Source organism: Centrocercus urophasianus, unplaced genomic scaffold (assembly GCF_019232065.1).
Source record: "Centrocercus urophasianus isolate 14NV4802_14NV808 unplaced genomic scaffold, USGS_Curo_1.0 seq_14, whole genome shotgun sequence".
Taxonomy (NCBI): domain Eukaryota; kingdom Metazoa; phylum Chordata; class Aves; order Galliformes; family Phasianidae; genus Centrocercus; species Centrocercus urophasianus.
The window spans coordinates 11,595,877-11,613,723 of record NW_024884586.1 but is presented as its reverse complement, the minus strand read 5'-3'; the positions used below and the strand labels follow the sequence as shown (position 1 = coordinate 11,613,723).

The following is a 17,847-nucleotide window of genomic DNA, read 5'->3' as shown; positions in this document are numbered from 1 at the left end:
GAAACTAATTTTCAAGAGTCCCTTAAGAAAAGGTAATACAAACAAGGAGCAATGAAGCAACAGGCACCAAAATGCAGTGTTCCAAGGGCAGCACTTGAATGCACATTCCTATGTATGAGAGTGGAAAACTCTGTAATTCTGGGCCTGAAGAGGGCACAGGGCTGGCTGGACTCAGAGGCATGTAAGCCTTCTATAGCTCCATCTTTCTCCATGTACATTCTTTTCCTGCTGCTCTGTTTTGCCTCAGAACCACAGAGGTTTCTTTATTTATGAGGTCAGTCATTTGCTGTTAGAATTTTTGAATTATAAATACGATGCAGAAAAATCTGTTCAGAAACAAATGAGGAAAACTACCTGAAGGCAGATGGACTGTTACCTGTATCTTTTGAACTGTTACATCTGAAGCCTCTTTCCTGCACATGAAAATCTCTAGAACTGATCAAATGCCGGTCTTGTTGAAGTGGTTAGGAGTTTAGTTTTCGGTAAGATGCCTTCCAGCCCCTGTTTTTCAAATGCTGGCTAGCCCGAGTGTGTTGTGAGGGTGTAACACAGTGCTGTTGTTCCCATGCACGCGCTTCCCAAAGAAGCCTTTATTCCTGAGAGCATTCGTGCACGCAGTGCCGGGAAGCCCATGGCCATGACGTGGCTGGGAATTTCAGTGGGAAGTGCCTGTGGGAGATCCTGGCCTCGCATCACACGGCCCGGCAGCAGCTGGGGGAAAGGACCAGGCGGTCTTTGTAATAAATGGCGTCCTTAGTCACAGGGCACCAGCTGCGAACTGGAAAGAAGGGCACGCTGGGAAAAGCAACGACATTGTGACATTGGTCACATTGGGAAAGCTGTTCCACTTCATCTCCGAGAACACTGACGGTGCGGCTGTCGTTACGCTATATCCGCAGCGCACCGATACTCGCGGAGGTGCTCGTCTCTTCCCGACAAATCTTTCTCTCGTCGGTCATCGGCCGCCACGCTCCCTCAGGGCCGAGGTTCCTCCGCGCCGCCAGGGGGCGCTACAACACCGACGTGCCGCGGGGGGCGTGGCTCGCTGCCGTGCCCGGCGCTGCGGGGCCGCGCCGAGGCGCAGGCGGAGGAGGCGGTAGCGCTGCGTGGAGCCCGGCGCGGCTCGCCCGCCCACCGGCACCCGCAGGTGAGTGGGGCCGCGCGGAGCCATTTCGTGAGCTGGGGCGATTGGGTGAGGGGAGGAAGATACGGCCGGGCCTCCTCGTTGGGGCTGTGTTCTGCCTCGGCCCTGAGCCTGAACGGGCCTTGGACGGATTGCGGTGACGGTGCTGGCGGCACTGCAGGAAGTGTGTGCGGCCGGGAGGGATGGCCGGCTTTCCAGGGGAGCGTGATCTGTGTTCTCGAGGAGCTGTTTGTAACAAGCACGTGTGATAACTGCGGATTTGCTGTTAAATCAGTATCGGGTAAAAGCAAAACTGTGCAGGTGCAGTGAGAAAATAAATACATGGGCGCGCTTTTCTTTCGGTCTCTGTGTTTAAAGCACAAGTGTTCAAAGAATTGTATTAGAAGTAATAAAGCACTGTTGATAATCTTTCTACTGCAGACGTGTGAAAGAAGAGAAAGGGAGCACCACTGCCTTCCCTGGTAGTTCTGCCTCTGTTTGTTGCTATGTGCTTCTGTAGAGAAGGAGAAGAGTTCCCTTAATGCCTTCATATTGAAAGCTCAGTGAGTGTGCATGAAGCCATCCTTATATCAGAATGGCTTTGAACAGCCGTGGGGAAAGTGAGTGTGGGGGTTCTGTGACCTCTCACTGTACGTGCTGCTGCTGAAAGGTGCCCTGCCCATAGCTGTGTGCTCTTCATTGCCCCTTGTGCCAGGCCCTGACATAGCTGGCTCAGGGAAGTGAGCAGGCTGGAACTCCCCCAGGTGAATGCACGGTTAGATTTTTTTAGCTGCACTTAACTGCAGCTGGAGCAGGACTAATAGAATGGACGACTGTGGAGCCAAAGCTGCTGGAGGAGCTTTTTTGTTTGATAAAATCCCATTGTGATAAGAGCTGAAACCTCAGTTGTCCTTGGAGCGTAAGGAGAAACTTCCTTCACTGCAGTTGAGGAAACCTTAGTTCGTCTCTTGGAGTTTGCAGAAAGTTTGAGTATGCTGCTTGTTGTTCCTTGGTGAAGGAAACACTGAGGGAGGTGAGCGTATAGTGCGTGACAAAGGATGATGATCAGCATGGTAGGAAATGCAAGATGAAGAGCAGGATGAGGTACTGGCAGTGATGAAGCAGTGTGGAACATTTAAAGTGAGAGCGAGCAGGTAGATCTTGCAGCAGAAAGACAAACACAGAGAAGGTAGCCACAGATCGTTTGGACTCTCAGCTTCATGATGACTGATAGTGCTGTGTCCAGTAAATAGGCTAGCACTGGAAGGACAGTTGGGATAGAAGACTTGATTTCAAGTTCTGTTTAAATAATACTGCAAGGAGAAAGGATTGTGCTGAGCATTCCAGCTGCAGCCTTGGTGCTTTAATTTGTTGTCAGCATAAGAAAAGCAAAAATCACTATTGGTTGGCTTCATGGTGGGTGAGAAATTTTTGTTTGTGTTTCCAAGTTAGTTTGGAAAACTTCTCAATATTTAGTAACCTTGCTATAAATAAAGATGATTGGGAAAGTGGCAGTTAAGGTATTCAAGTAGGAATGCTGGCACATGAAGGGGCTGAAGGCAACTGCTTCAGTCAAAGCTGGAAATGAGCTGAAATATTCATAAGTCAAATGTAAATACACCACCATATTAATCCAGTGAGTCCCTTTTAGCTTCTCTGTGCCTCAGTAACCCTTTTATGTATCTGGAAATGAGCTTTTTAATGAGAGCAGATTTGATGTTAGGGCTCTGGAGGAGTCATAGATAGGGTTTTTACTTTTAAGTTATATAATTTCTATCCCCGAGCCCATAGTTACTTTGTTGGTTTTAATGTTAGGAAAGAATCTTAGCATAATCCATTTTGACCTTGTAGATAACGTAGGCCATAGATTGCAGTCTGTGATTGCTGGTTTTAGCTTTTAGAAGATAAACATCTTTAAAAGCAGTCTCTACTATCATTCTGCATACTTTTTAAGGTAAGCTATGTGCTAATGTTTATAATAAACTGGTTTCCAAATTCAGTAGTGCTGACTGATCTGTGCGTGCATATTTCAAAAGTATGCTGTACAGATGGGTGTTGCCAGTGGAGAGTGGAGATTATAGAACAGGTAGGGCTTGGCTTCTCACTTTGTGCTGCTGTTTGGAGTATTATCCAGACAGAGCAACATCTGTCTGTTCTTAATATACATCTCCACAGCACAGTCTGGTGTTTACAGCATGGGATATTTTGAAGGCTGCCCGTTTTTTTTCTCAGCCAGGCCTATCGCTATTATGCAGGATTGTTCTTAACCCCTGATCTGCCTTCTGTCCTTTTGTCCTTCAGGATTTTGCCACCTTATAGCCCTGAGTTGCCTTAATTTATGTCTACAGCTTTCCACAGCCAGAGACTACAATTACATGTGTCTAATACTTTGTTACTATTTAGAAATCAGTGGTGCTTGCTGCAGAGCAAAGGAGCAAGGAATAAGTGCTGCTCCTGCAGCGTCAGCTGCTGGTATTTAGTAGACTGATCAGTGACTTCAAGGGTTGCAGCACTGACTTTATTTTTCAGATGAAGATGGTCGCATGGCATGGAATGCAGGGTGGTGTTCTTTGAAGATTTTCTGTGTGTGGTTTTATAGAACCACACGTTGATATGAACCCTGTCATACTGCAGTGGCAGGCAGTGTTTAAGGTCTGGTTAAATATTAGCAGTGCTTCTATCTTTTATTTACATGTGGAAATAGCAACTATGCTGAACACTACTTTACAGTATTTACATTTTAAAGGCTTCTTTGGATATATATATTTTTAATAGTGTTGGCATTTTACAAGCTAGGAGTCAAAAGGCATAGTATGCATATTTTATACAAAATGTAATTATATCTTAGCAACTAGTAATGTGATGGAAATCAGAGGTGCTGTCACCATTGAACAAACAAGTTAGATTCAAATATTTTACTTTGAAATGTGCAGAGAGGACGAGTTGGTTAGAGTCATCTGAGAGTCACTGATGTTCACTGTTTTGTTATTTCATTTATGTTTTTCATAGCCATCTTGAAACCATGTGGAAATGGGGTAGTGGAGATGATTCCCCTTCCAAAGCAGTAGTAAGTAATGAGCTACTTTTCAGTAATAATTTCTCTAATGGATGTTATGCTAATAATATGTATTTGCTCTTCCATAAAGAAGTTGCTTAATTGCTTTTACCATCATTCGCTTTTATGATAGCTCTATAAGTCAAATTGGGTTCTTGCTTCCATTCTATGTGATATTTAATCATAACACCACTGCTCTGCTCGTCTTCATTATGCTTACATTGTTTTAAGAGCAAATTCAGAGAAATTTTATGGGCTTTTATCCCAAGTGTGTTATTTGTGCATAGTGTTCAGTAAAATATTTTGTTACCTCTACGTCCAGTAACAGTACTACTGGATGTCATGATGAAAATCCAGTAGTTAAGAAAGTTCAGCCCTTGTACATTAAGTTGCTCAACATTTGGTGTAGCTATTAATTATTTTCATGATGTGTTTAGCCGTTCAAAGTCAGTGTTGTTGACCCCCATAAAGAAAAAAAAAAATGTTATTTTAAATGAACTATTGCTATAGTTACATTAAAGCTTATTTTGGAAAAAGTCTTACTGAGGGAAAGGTGAGGGATACTGTTTTTTACTTTTGCTTCCTTAAAAAAGAAAGCTTTCTTTAAAGCCTTGAGTAGAGTTAGCTAGATCCACTTGAAATCTTTCAGGTTTCTTTTTATGATTCCGCACAGATCTTAGATCAGGGACAGAAGGGAAGGTTGCTGTACAAGAGAATCTATAAAGATGAGGAAAAGGAAGAAACTGCAAGGAATTTCTGAGGTGGCAAAATATAGGGATTTATTGGGTCTAAACAAGATGGTGGAATGGTCTGACTGAACCGTAGTACAGTGAGGAATGTTCCTACTCTTTGCTGTAGATCATTGCAACTGTGTTGCGAGATCTTTTTAACATGGTTTTATATAACCCCTTCTGTTACTATATCTGTCAAACTAGCTATGACCAGTCTGGTATGTGCACATATAGTAGATGCATGTTTGAATGTTGTGTTCTAAAAAGATGTGCTGTATGTGTTCAGAAAACAAACGCACCCTCTTGCCTTTCAAGCCCCCGCCCGGCCCCCTAAGGAAATTGTACCAAAACAGGTGATTTTTTTGCACAAAGAGCATTGTCTGCACCATTTTGTTTGTTCAAAGTGTAGTTAATGTCTGCAGGCTGCGGGCTCACAAGATGCAAGAAGCATGTCGGTGACGGATTTGACTGAACAGCTGGCAAGTACTGAGCAGCTGGTAATACAGCTAAAGGAGCTTGTTCGAGAGAAGGATGCTGAGCTTCGAAATAAAGACCATCAGTTAAAGGTACCGTGTATGTGTTCCTGTCAAAAAGACTGCTTGAAAAAAATACTTCAGTCCTGTTTGCCATAAGCTGATTTTGTATATAAAAGCTTAACAGTCCCCTACAGCAACTGGAGGAACTTCAGGATGCATTGGTAACAATTAGCTGTTCACAGAATCACAGAATTGTAGGGGTTGGAAGGGACCTGCAGAGATCATCGAGTCCAACCCCCCTGCCAAAGCAGGTTCCCTACAGCAGGTCGCACAGGTAGGCATCCAGGCAGGTCTTGAACATCTCCAGAGAAGGAGACTCCACCACCTCCCTGGGCAGCCTGTTCCAGTGCTCCGTCACCTCACTGTAAAGAAGTTCTTGCGCACATTTGTGCAGAACTTCCTATGCTGCAGTTTCTGGCCGTTTCCCCTTGTCCTGTCTCCACTCACCACTGAAAAGAGTCCAGCCTCGCCATTCTGCCCCCCACACCTTAGATTCTTATAGACCTGGATCAGGTCCCCTCTCAGTCTTCTTTTCTCAAGGCTGAACAGACCCAGTTCACTCAGCCTTTCCTCATAGGAGAGATGCTCCAGGCCCTTCACCATCTTCGTGGCCCTCCGCTGGACTCTTTCCAAGAGATCCCTGTCTTTTTTGTACTGGGGAGCCCAGAACTGGATGCAGTGCTCCAGATGAGGCCTGGGTGTTCTAGCTTTTTGTCAATGTATTGTCTGTTCCAAAAGTTAACTGAGTTTGAATATTACACAGGCAGCAGTCTCTCTTCCAAAAATTTGTTTTGGATTTAGATTTCTTAGGTGTTTTTTTTTTTTAGATTTTTATGTTTGTTTGTTTTTAATGGGAGACTTGAAGGACGCAGTTGCTCATGGAGCTGATTTAAGTTCTTTGTGACTCTGATGTTTGTAGGAGGAGAAGGAATCTGCTGATGCCAAACTTTCCAAAGTGAAGCTGCAAAACAAAGCCAAGGTTGCATCGTTAACCTCACAACTGGAAGAACTTAAGAAACAGTTGTCAGCATCAGGAGGCTCAGAGGAAAAAGCAGAACCGAAAAAGGTAAGTGCCTTTTAGCTCGAAAGTGGACAGTTTAATATGCCAGACTTGAATATTGACCTCAAGTCCCAATTTTGAGCTGCTTTGATCAGGTTGCAATCAAGATAAACTTTGTAGTCGCTGGCTGCCAGTCTGTGTGTTTCTATCTAATTTCTTTTGTTATAGAAATTTAGAAAGTTGTGTATTGCTTTCAAATTGTTTTAGTTAAATAAAAAACTAAAAAAATCATACTGCTGTTTGTCTTATTTGCATCTTGAACTCTTCACACGTGAGTCAGGAATATATGTTTATGAGAGGAAATGAAACTAAAAAACCCACCTTGTAATTTTAATAACCAGAACAACCCTGGAAATCTAAAAATGGCCTTGGAAGCAAAGTTTGGATTAAATGCAGTAATCTCTTGTTTTAGCTGACCAGTATTTTACCAGAAACAGAGATTTTTAAAATTTGTTTATAGTAGTGCTTTCATATGAGTAGATACTGTGCTTTGGAGGCATTTAATTGATGCTTTTTTCCCCACTCCCTCCAACAGTCCCTTCTTTCTTCTGTGTTATATTGATTACACCTGCCAGGTTATGTGGCTTACAACGGCCAGAGGAAATAAATACCCCTTCTGCATGTTTCAGTTCACTTTGCATCAATAATTATCATTAATAATTTAAATATGATGATTTCTGCATGCTTAATAGGAATACCATGCTGCCTTTGTTTAGCTTCTTGGATTTGTATATAAGGGAATGGAAATACCAACCACGAGTAAAGAGTACTTTATTTCACCAATATTGTTGTTGGAATAGGTGGAGGTACCCCAAAATCAGTCACTACCTATTTATGGTATTAAAGAGTCCATGTTTTTGCAGGCATCAAGAGATGGTGACCAGGAAAATGCTGCAGCAAACCGTGGGAAAATATTGGTGCTGAGGAAGAGAATTGAAGAACTGGAATCCCAGATCACACAAAAAGATGAAGAGTTACAAAAAAAGGTGGTATTTTAAGTGATGCTTAGTGTGTGTTTTTTTTCACATTTGTGGTGCATGATTATATTTAAAGGCTAAACAGATGTTCTGAAAGTTTTTGGTTGAGAAGAAAGAGAAGGATATATCACAGAATCACAGAAACACCAAGGTTGGAAAAGACCTACAAGATCATCCAGTCCAGCCACCCACCTATCACTAACAGTTCTCACTAAACCATGTCCCTCAACACAACGTCCACGTTACAATGTTATAATCTGCTTCAGAAAATACAGTAATAGTTGTTTTGTTGTGTCTTCAGTTAATGAATTCTCTAGAATACTTCTGTGGTATTTTGATAGTAAATGGAAAAGGAAAAATTGTATGACCTGTGTGGTTTAATATAATCTTTAAACCTTTTATTTTGAATTAAAATGCTGTTTTGTTTCAGTTACAAAAAGCAAGTCGTTACAGAAAGAAATGCAAGCAAGGAATAATTTCATATTATGTGTTTTGTGCATATTGTTATTGACTGTAGAAAGTGGCAGGAATGCGAGTGCTACAGAATTTCACTGAGAAACAGACTTAGTAATTAAATGTTGTGGCTAAAATTGAACTACATTATAAATGTGGTGGCAGTTTTTTCAGTAACTTAAAATAGGCTGTAAGGAGGTAGTACAAACTGGTCTTCTGAGCTGTAGATGATAGAAGTATAGATTACATGCTGTGTTGTCTTTTCATTTTCAGGATGCTGAATTGGAGGCTCAGCGCTATCGGGGGACTGAAATGGATGCCATGCTGGCAGAGAAAGAAAAGAAGTTAGCTGAAAGAGATGCCTATATCATCGATTTACAGATAGCATGTGGATCAGGTGGTGCTAACAATGAAATACTCTTGCCCACTGAAGAGCTGAAGGTATGTTTCATAGCAATTTCAAGGAACCCAACAAACCCTGCTGTTACGTGAGCAGTCCTTTTCTGAAGAATAAATAAGCTGTCGTTATTCATGTGACTTCAATTTCTTCACTGGTTATCTCATTTATTTTGTTAGAGCTAATATTTATTTGCTTTAGTCAGTATCATTAATACTGACTTTGGAATCTGCTGACAAACTTCATACAAATTTATACCAAACCTGAATTTCTAGTTTAATGTGCTTAACGTTAGAGGAAAGGCTAGAAGGTGATTCCTAGTGATTGCTTTTTCTTTATTCTGGAGCCATTCTTCTTATCATCTTATGGTTTGCATTCTAAAGAACGAACTATCCATTAAAGAATCATCCCTACAAAGCATGGAGATTCTTGTTCAGCAACTTAACAAGAAGGTTGGAGACAGTGAAGAAAAATGCAGCTTGTTCCAGGAAGAGATTGAGAGTCTTAAAAATGTGCAGAGCAATGAAAGAGAACGTTTCCAAAAGATGGAAGCGACATATATAGAAAATGTAAGTAAGCACTGTAAAAATATTTACATTTGTTGGTGGAAGAAGTGGTGTCTTGGCTGTAGTAGTGCTATTTCAATATCTGAGAGAAGCCATTCTGAATTTTCAGTGATTCTTAAGGTCTAAATAGTCATCAGATGAAATAAAAACAATGGGACTGTCAGTAGATGGTTTGTACAGGTGATTATTGAAAATGAAATACTGTGCAAGAAAGGATTTTAACAATGTGGCTGATGTCTGTGCACAGAGGAACTAGGATGTAAATGAGTAAAATGAGTTGTGGAGCATTGTAAGAAGAACCTCTAAACCCTTCTCCTTGTGGCACTGTTCCTGAAGGTGCAGAAGTGTACACATACAGCATCTGCAGGCCTTTCTGAGTTATTTAACCATTCTGAATACAGTCAGCATCCTTTTTTTTCAGACTGAACAATCCCAGTTACCTCAGCTGTTCCACCTACAATTTTTTGCTCCAAACCCTGCACAGTTTCATTGCCTTTCTCTGGACTTGCTCCAGGGCCTCAGTGTCTTTCTTGTCATTTGAATTTTGTTATTGTAGATTTGAGGCACGTTTCATGCAAGTTAGAGATTTATCTGTATGCATCATTGTCTTTGGTAATCACTGACTGATTACTTACTTCCTACACTGACTGATTACTTACTACTAAGCAGAAGCAAAACTCAACTTACAGAACACAATATCTTGCTGTACTTCAGTTACTTCAGTATTCTTTTAATGTACTTTTCTGAACAGGTTTCATATTTTCTTTGTATGTGGTTTTAGGTACGTGTGCTTCAAAATGTAATTCATGAAAAGGAAAAAGAGCTGGAAGCACAGGGGAAAAAGCATGAGCAGGAGCTCTTTAAATTAGCTGCTAAATCTGATGCAAGTGCTGACTTGGAACAGGTGTGTTGCTTTGGAAAATTGGTAAATTGCTTTGACTTAGCCGTGGGAGTTTGGAATAATGTAATTAACAGTGAGTATCACAGAATCACAAAGACCTGTATGACACTGTTCAGATGTCTTGTTTGGAAACTAAATATGGGACGTTCACTTTGTCTTCTTAAAGTGTTAACCTCTATATTGATAGCTTGATTTTTTTACTAGCTATTGAAGGCCTTGAAACAGAAGCTTCACGAAAAGGAAGAAGTCATGCTGGGAAGAACACAGGTGATAGATGTGCTGCAAAAAGAACTGGATGCCAAGGACCAGGAATTGAAAGTAAGAAATGTTATATACACCCTGCTCAACTCACCTGGTCAATTACAAGTTCTAAAAACTGTTGATTGTGTACAAAGATGATTCTGTGTAAAATACTTCGGCAGTGCTCTGGGTGGTTTTCACACATGCTGATAATGTAATCATGATTGTGCAAACAAATATTAATTTCAGTTAGGAAATGAATTTTAAGGAGAAATAAATCCCGTGAAATACAAAATTGTCAGTTGTCACCCATAGTTTTGATTCATTTATTACATGTTAAAGACTTTTTGCTGTCAAAAAACTTTGATTTCTCTAGTTAAGAGTTTTGGAGAGAACTTCAAAACTGAGGCTTTCTTTTTGTTCCCTAAAGAGAATGTTTTGCTAGTTGTGTGCCCTTCCTTTTGAAGTATTTCTACTGATTGCAAAACCCATAGCTAATCAGGGTTCTTTGTGTTTAAGCACTTATTGTGAACCCTGATTATAGCCTTTTGAGTGCTGCTACTTCAGTTCAACAATGTAAGAAAAGGGCATTGCAGTTCTCAAGCTTTTGAGACTCTGCTGAAACAACTTGTTTAAGAAGTGTCAGGGCCAGTAATTCAGCCATAATATTTCTAAAATATTTTCCACTTGCCAAGAGGGTTATCAGACTCACAATCTATTAGAAATTATTTAAACTATGTATGTAACCAGGTAGGCATCCTGTCCTGATGACACAGTCAGGATCCACAGCAAAAATGAATGATCTACAAGCTGTTATCCTAGCTGAGTCGGTGCTTTATTCATCCTTCACATTTATTATGTGTTGTGCATTATGCAAGCTTTTGTTTTTTGTTGTTTTTTTTTTTCCTGGGGTTAGATGCATCTTGGAGGAAGATGATCTACAGGAATAGTACCCAGTGCTAATGCATTGAGGGGACAGAAATGCACAACTTGAAGATAGTGGGAAGGGTGAAATATGACAACATGAACTTAGAGCAGTTTTAACTGTGGTGGATCCTTGGTCTTAGTATCAAAATAGCAGGAAGTCTTCTTTTACATGTGCAGTATAATCACATTTTAAAAATACTGTCTCTCTTGTCCTTCACGGCCTCTTTACATGGACAGTTCATGGATTATGAATGCTGGCTTTTGTACAACAAATCTAATCTGGTGAGCTGCTGTCATACTGTTAGGGAGATCTGTAATCTTTTTTAGCCGTTGTATTATAACTAATGTGAAAGCACTGAAAGTAGAATAAGCACCAACAGAGAACTAGTTAGCAACAGGATTCTGTAAAAAACAACTAGGTTGTAGTTTGCTAGTTTAAATTCTAACAATGTAAGTAACAACATCTGAATGGTGTTGTAGTGAACATTCTCAATCCTTGATATCACTGTTAGATTCTTGCAGTTTTCCTGTACGCTGTACATCAAAACATTCATTTTTATTCCACTTTTGCCTATGGAGAGATGTTGTATGTAGTTTGCACCCAAAAATAGCAGTGCTGTTTTTTGAAGTTCCCATGTAGTCCTTTGAAATTGAAGCTGGGTTTTTTGTACGAGAGCCAGTTGCCCAAAGCAGCACCCTTTTCTGATTATGACAAGATAAAGTGTGTAAGAATGCACATATAATGTTTCACAGTGGTACTGAAAATACTTCATATTAACATTTTTTTTTAACAGGAGATTACTGAAAACATGAAACGTCTGCAGTCTGAAAAAGAAAACCTCCAGTCCAAACTGGATGCTGAGAGGCATGTATTGAGGGCACAGATAAAAGACATGATGGAGAAACACATGCTTGAAATGACAAAAGTCAGGGAGAAATACAATGCTGAGCTGCATGAAATTCAAGAGAAACATGAAACTGAGCTGCAAGAGAAAGACCAGGCTCTGTTTCAGCTTAAGAAACAAGTGGCAGAATTAACTGGTAGTGGGCAGACTAACTCAAAAGATGTTGCAGATCTGGAATCTACATCCAAAGAGAAGATGGAAGAATTAGAAGGTATCCTATTTAAAAAGTTGTCGTGTATGAAGTTACTTTGCACCATACCCTTTCGTACTGTATGCTAATTTCATTCGTTTTTCAAATGGAATTCCATAAAATCCACTGGAAAAGTTATCACCATAAGAAGTATGTGTGCAGAAGCACTGTTACTGTGAGGGTTATGGGAATGTAAAGATATCACTGTAAATTACTCACTACATTTCTTAATGTTTTTCTTCTCTATATACAGTTGTCTTGTTTAGGTGTTACTTTCAGTTGCTAAAGAAATTAAACATAGGTCCCTTACTGATAATCGTTCTAGGATTTTAAGTAATTTTTATGCCTTGCTTTTTAGTACAATTGAAATTGAAGACAGAAGAGGCCAGCAAATCTGAAGCTAAGTTTCTGAAAATGAAGGCTTGGTCTAAATCAAGAATCAAACAATTGGAAGATGAGCTGAAAAATGTATGTGCAGCATTTTTTAATGCTACAAACCTGTTTTTAAAATGCCTTTACTCGATTGAAAGAAGTAAAATATGGGGTAAATAGAATATTGAAATAATTTATTCAAAATGGCTATATTTGAGTATAAAAATAGTATAAAAATTGAATGGAAGCTAAATGTTGATACAGGAGGAAATCGCAACAACAAAATGTACAAATTTTGATGCATTTAAGAAGCTTACAGCTGCTTTTTGTTTTAGTTTTCATCGAAGAATAATGATCTGTCAGCCTTGAACAATCGTGTGTCAGAATTAGAAGCTGAAAAAGAAGAACTGGAATTAAAACTGCAATCATCACAAGAAATCAGAACTCAGAACGGTAAAACAAGGAGAAAAGCTAACAAAAATATCTTTTTTTACTACTCTATTGCAGATGGTTCAGAGTAAAGAGACAGGGAGGGTTAAATGGACTTTTGACTTGTTTGTTTTAAATTTCCAATATATACCTTTTCTTTTTTCAAACAGATTTGGAAGTAACTTCATGCTGCTTTGAGCAACAGCATACGCTACTTAACTCAGAGTTGCAACTCGGTTCTTCCTTCCCTAAACCTTCTTGTGCTTTATAGTTCAGGCCTTGTTGTATCTGACAGAATGTGTATCAGGTTCTCTAGTAAAGTGGAAGAGGTATTTTCTTAGGATGAAAAATGAGAATGAACATATTTGGAAAAATGTAACAGAGTGTGTATAATAAATGGTAAAGAGCAGTGAGCTTAAATTCAGAATTATCTCAAATGTTTTTTTTTTTCTTGTTATAAAGATTTTGAGAAAAACTTGTATAAAACCTCAGAGTGGTAACTAGGTTTAAAATACAGCTCAGAGAGATTATTTTCGTGTTATCTTGTTAGTTTTTATGACTTTTTTTTTTTTTTTTAATGGAAAATGGTAGAATTTTCAGTTTAGTGGTCTAAATTGTTAGCAGATTAAATTTAAAGCACTCATCAGTATTTAATAAACAAGAAGTCGGTCTTCTGGGTAAGTGGACAGCACAGCCCAGCACAGGGCTTCTTATTGAAATCAATCATCTAAATTTCCATTTTGAATCTTTTTTCTATGCTTTTATTGATCTTCCTATGGTTTTGCATTGTATCAAACCTAATTCATGATTTTCTTTTTGTAGAAGAATTGCTGGCTAAGCTAGAAATCTATGAAGAGCAGCAAAGGAAGTTGCAAGCTGATCTTGACCAAGTTACAAAGAGAGCAGCTTCACAGGTTAACTTTAAAATTGATTTGTATGAATTACTGATTGGCTCAAGTGGCACATTGGAAAGTATGTTCATTGAATCTTGGTGCTGCAGATGAGTGACACATGAAACTGAGATGTCAGTGGCTGTTAAGTAACAAGCTGACAGGATTTGAATTAATTAAATGTGGATTTCTACTTACTTTTTTACATACTTTAAGTTATGTTTCCCTAAACTGCTTATGATTTATTTAGTTACATTTAACAGAAATTCTTGAAGTGTGACTTCTTATTACTTTGTGTATGACCTGAGTAACTTTCAGAAGAAAATAACAAATGAAATCTTAACAAATATCCAGATATGGATGAGAAAGGGAGAAGATTCAAAAAATTATCCCAAAAGACTTCTAGATAGATTAAAAGTATATGTTACTCTTAGTACTTAGTGATTTTGTGCAAGCCCAACAACAAAGCCAGTTTGAACATACTTTGCTGAAAGTGTTATCTATGAACTTTAATGAAATTTTTTTGTTTGTTTGATTGTTAAATTTATAAAACGAGGCTTTCTTTTGAGGGGAAGGCAGAAACATTCTTATTCTACTCATGGATAAAAGTAATAGAGATTTCTTATCTCAAGGAAAGGAAGTTAAATATTATTCTACTTTGAAATATTTCAAGATGAAAATGTACAAGAAAAATATTTTGGTTAAAAGAAAAAACACTTCATATAAAAAGTATTTTAGACTAAAAGTGCAACTGGCAAGTAGCATTTTAGATATTTTGCTAAGTGGTAAGGTTTGCCTTTTTTACCATCTATGATAATATCTTCATTTTCACAGATACATATGTGAAGTGGTAAACAATACAGATAATTTTCTCTGTGAATGGCTTGCTAAATTAAAAAGTCATTTATGTTCACAGTGGGATTTGGTGAATATATTTTCATGTCCAATTTCTCTTGTTAGGCTAGTGAATCAGGTAGTGTGGATGAATTGCAGAATCAGCTCTTAGAATGGCAAGAAAATGCACCAGAATCAGAGGAGTCGCGTGATCGAGTCAGGGAAGAGAAATCTGCTATGGCCTTGAGAATGGCTCAGATTGAGGAGGAGAGAGAAGGTGGGTTGTTTTTCTTAGTTAAATTATCACATACATATGATGTGCAATCACATCTCACATGTTTGTGTGTTCTACTGCAGACTGAATTTATACTGTTCTATCATGACTAATTTATGTAATGTTGAGAATTATATATAGCAAGTGAATTTGCTTAAGTTTGCATTTTTAATTTTTTTTCCTATGTCCTTGAATCTTTTTTCCATATGTTCATTTTTTTTTCTTTGTATCATTTTTATGAGTAGATGTGCTTGTTCTGTTTCCCCTCCAAGTTGCTGCTCTGTAAGAAATGTTGAACTTACTTCGGAAGCGTACTGTCCACATATGAATGAACAGTGCTTAAAAAGTTCACCGTATGTTAAAGCTGCCTGCCTTGAACAGGGAGTAAAGGTGTGGGAAACTGTGGTACTGGTTTAAATTTGATATTGGGTGGTGCTTTAGTAAAATGCAGGACAAATTTTCCCTTTAAATGTCATTAATCAGAAACTTTCCTTTAGTAGTCTGTTAACAAGTGTCACTTGTGTGGTTGGTTGAATAACAGTGTTACAGAAAATCACATTTTGGGTAATCTCAAGTATTGAAATTTTCTAAATTATTAATTAAACAGTTGATGAGAAAGTGAAGCAGATTCTGTTAAATCTCATAAAGGTCTGGTTAAATTTCAGTTAGTTTTTACTGCTTATTTCCCAGACCATTTAGTACTTCATTTTAACTTTTGTCCCATTAGTTAATGGATTAACAGCACATTATAATGTGCACAACCTACCATCATAATTAATTCAGTTAAAGAACTTGAGTCTTCTCTTTCTAATGTGCAATTGAGTAATTATTTTTAATTTGAAGGATGAATTTGGAAGTTCAGTATATAAGCACAGAAATGTTTTAAAGATCTTGTCTCATCTTTTTGAGAGCTTTACCATGTAATGCTTTGGATGGAAATAATATTCCCTTCATTAAAACTACCTGTTACCTCATATGTGGTAACTACAGACCCACATGCAATATTAATAGCAGTTGTAAAATTTCATCTGCGTCAGTCTGTGTTTAATTTTGCATTTTTTCCCCTTGGGATAAGCATGACCCTTCTGTTTCTGTTTTTTTTTTTTGGTGTTTTTTTTCCTGCCGTTACACCTGATGAGCCCTCAGCGTCCCTTCCCCCTCCACTCCTACCCTACACTGCGATTTGGTCAGCCAGTGAGAACATAGTTTCCCATCAGTTTTGTGCATGCAGGTTCCTGCAGCAATGGCAACTTGTAATGTACTGTTGCTGATTTCTTCTGATGATGGTTCTTGTGAGGAAATTGCCAACAGTACCTTATAATATTTGCCATTGATGGTATGTGGGTTTTAACAGTATGTGTAACAAATGCTGTCTTTCAACTTAATTTTTTTTTCCTCTTGCAAAGCCAATTTCTTCATTTACACTAACCGAGTCGTGTTTCTTTATTTTTCTTTGTTGTAACAGCTGACTCCATATTTCTAGAGGAAAAAAATCTTAGCTTGCTGCAACTGGATATAACTAAACAAGAATTGAATTTATTTAGATATTCTTAATAGAAATTGAAATTCAGTAGCATTTAAAAAAAAAAAAAAAAACCACAATTATATTCCCCCATGTAAGTTACAGGATTTATTTGGATTAATATTAGTTACCAATATTTTAAGCAATTTAGAAACCCACTACTCATTCCATCATAGACTATGGGAATTTGCCAAGTAAGGCAATTTTCTGTTTTGGAATGAATGTATGAAAAGCTACACAATCTTAGGGGGATAAAGTATTGACTGATGTCTGTAAATTCTGGCTTGTTTCCTCTGCAAACCACTGAAGATTGTAACATGAACAGTTACACACAGAATTATAGATGCATTATTAGTTAATTTGAATGCACTGTGAATCAGAATAAAAGTGTTTTGTTCAGGTTTTTACTTCAGATATAATTGCAAATGAAAGGCTTCCTACGCTGCTGCAAAACATTAGAAAATATATTTACTTACTTACTATTGTTAAAGTAATGCTGAATTTAACTGAAAGTGTTTTAATGTTTAACAAAGGGTTTTACATTATTCTAAAGCTCCAATTTCTACATTGTCGTTTTTCATCTGACAATGGTAATGTCGTTTTTTCTTCCACTATCAAAACCAAAAATAGTTGGGTTCCTAAAGGATAGTGTACTTTTCTTTCTGATGATGCTTAAAAGCAGATGTCTTCAATTTAAACTTGAAGGCATTTAATTTTTTTAAAGAGGGAATTAAATTCTGATATTAAATAACACTTTCTCTTTGAATTGCTTCCTGGACTACAATAATAGTTCTGTAAGCATATATTTAAGGTGATCAGAATTTGGCATTTATATATTTATATATATTTATATATTTATATATATAAATACATATATGCTTTGAAAAAGCACGTGTAGCGATTAAATACAAAATAAAAAAAAAAAAAAGTTGAATTCATGTTTGCACAAAAGTGTGCAGAATGAATGCTGATAAAGTGACTGTGCAAGAAACCACAATTTAATTGAAACCGAAATTTAATTAAAACCATAAGGGAAATCCAGTTCTGCAGTCCTGCTTGAATGGCCCTTAAAGGTTTTCTTTAGCGTTTTTTGCTTGAATCTTTTATGATTCTTTTATGATGTTAAGTATGTAGTTTTTAAATATTACAGGAAGAACTTTACTCCCATCTAGTAGGTGGTATATGAATGTGCTTTAATGAAATCTGTTGAATAAGTTAACCTTGTTCAATTCAGATGAAAGCTGAGCATTCCCAGTATGACCTAACAGTTTTGGGGTTATACTTCACTGATGCATAAGTAGAATGTTGTCTGGACTTTTCATTTTATGAAGACAACTGTGTATTGATATGGTTAAGTTGAAAGCTGTATCTGCGATTGTCTTATTTTCAGTTGAAGTATGGAGCCACCTTTATTTTCATTTCTTCTCACCAGCTGTTCTGTTTTGTCTGCTTTGCATGATACACC

At 37.9% G+C, this 17,847-nt stretch overlaps 1 protein-coding gene across 1 annotated transcript in view; it reads left to right on the top strand.

Moving 5' to 3' along the window:
• Positions 1 to 1,091: 1,091 nt before the first annotated feature.
• LOC122157603 (golgin subfamily B member 1-like) overlaps positions 1,092 to 17,847 on the top strand; it is a 43,385-nt gene continuing 26,629 nt past the window's right edge. The window contains exons 1-14 of the mRNA XM_042813445.1: positions 1,092 to 1,147; positions 4,133 to 4,190; positions 5,332 to 5,475; positions 6,365 to 6,511; positions 7,369 to 7,491; positions 8,209 to 8,376; positions 8,716 to 8,901; positions 9,680 to 9,802; positions 10,004 to 10,117; positions 11,761 to 12,082; positions 12,420 to 12,529; positions 12,769 to 12,886; positions 13,685 to 13,776; positions 14,713 to 14,864. Of these exons, the coding sequence (XP_042669379.1) occupies positions 4,146 to 4,190; positions 5,332 to 5,475; positions 6,365 to 6,511; positions 7,369 to 7,491; positions 8,209 to 8,376; positions 8,716 to 8,901; positions 9,680 to 9,802; positions 10,004 to 10,117; positions 11,761 to 12,082; positions 12,420 to 12,529; positions 12,769 to 12,886; positions 13,685 to 13,776; positions 14,713 to 14,864 (1,844 nt within the window). The 5' untranslated portion in view covers positions 1,092 to 1,147; positions 4,133 to 4,145. The remainder of the gene's footprint in view (positions 1,148 to 4,132; positions 4,191 to 5,331; positions 5,476 to 6,364; positions 6,512 to 7,368; positions 7,492 to 8,208; positions 8,377 to 8,715; positions 8,902 to 9,679; positions 9,803 to 10,003; positions 10,118 to 11,760; positions 12,083 to 12,419; positions 12,530 to 12,768; positions 12,887 to 13,684; positions 13,777 to 14,712; positions 14,865 to 17,847) is intronic.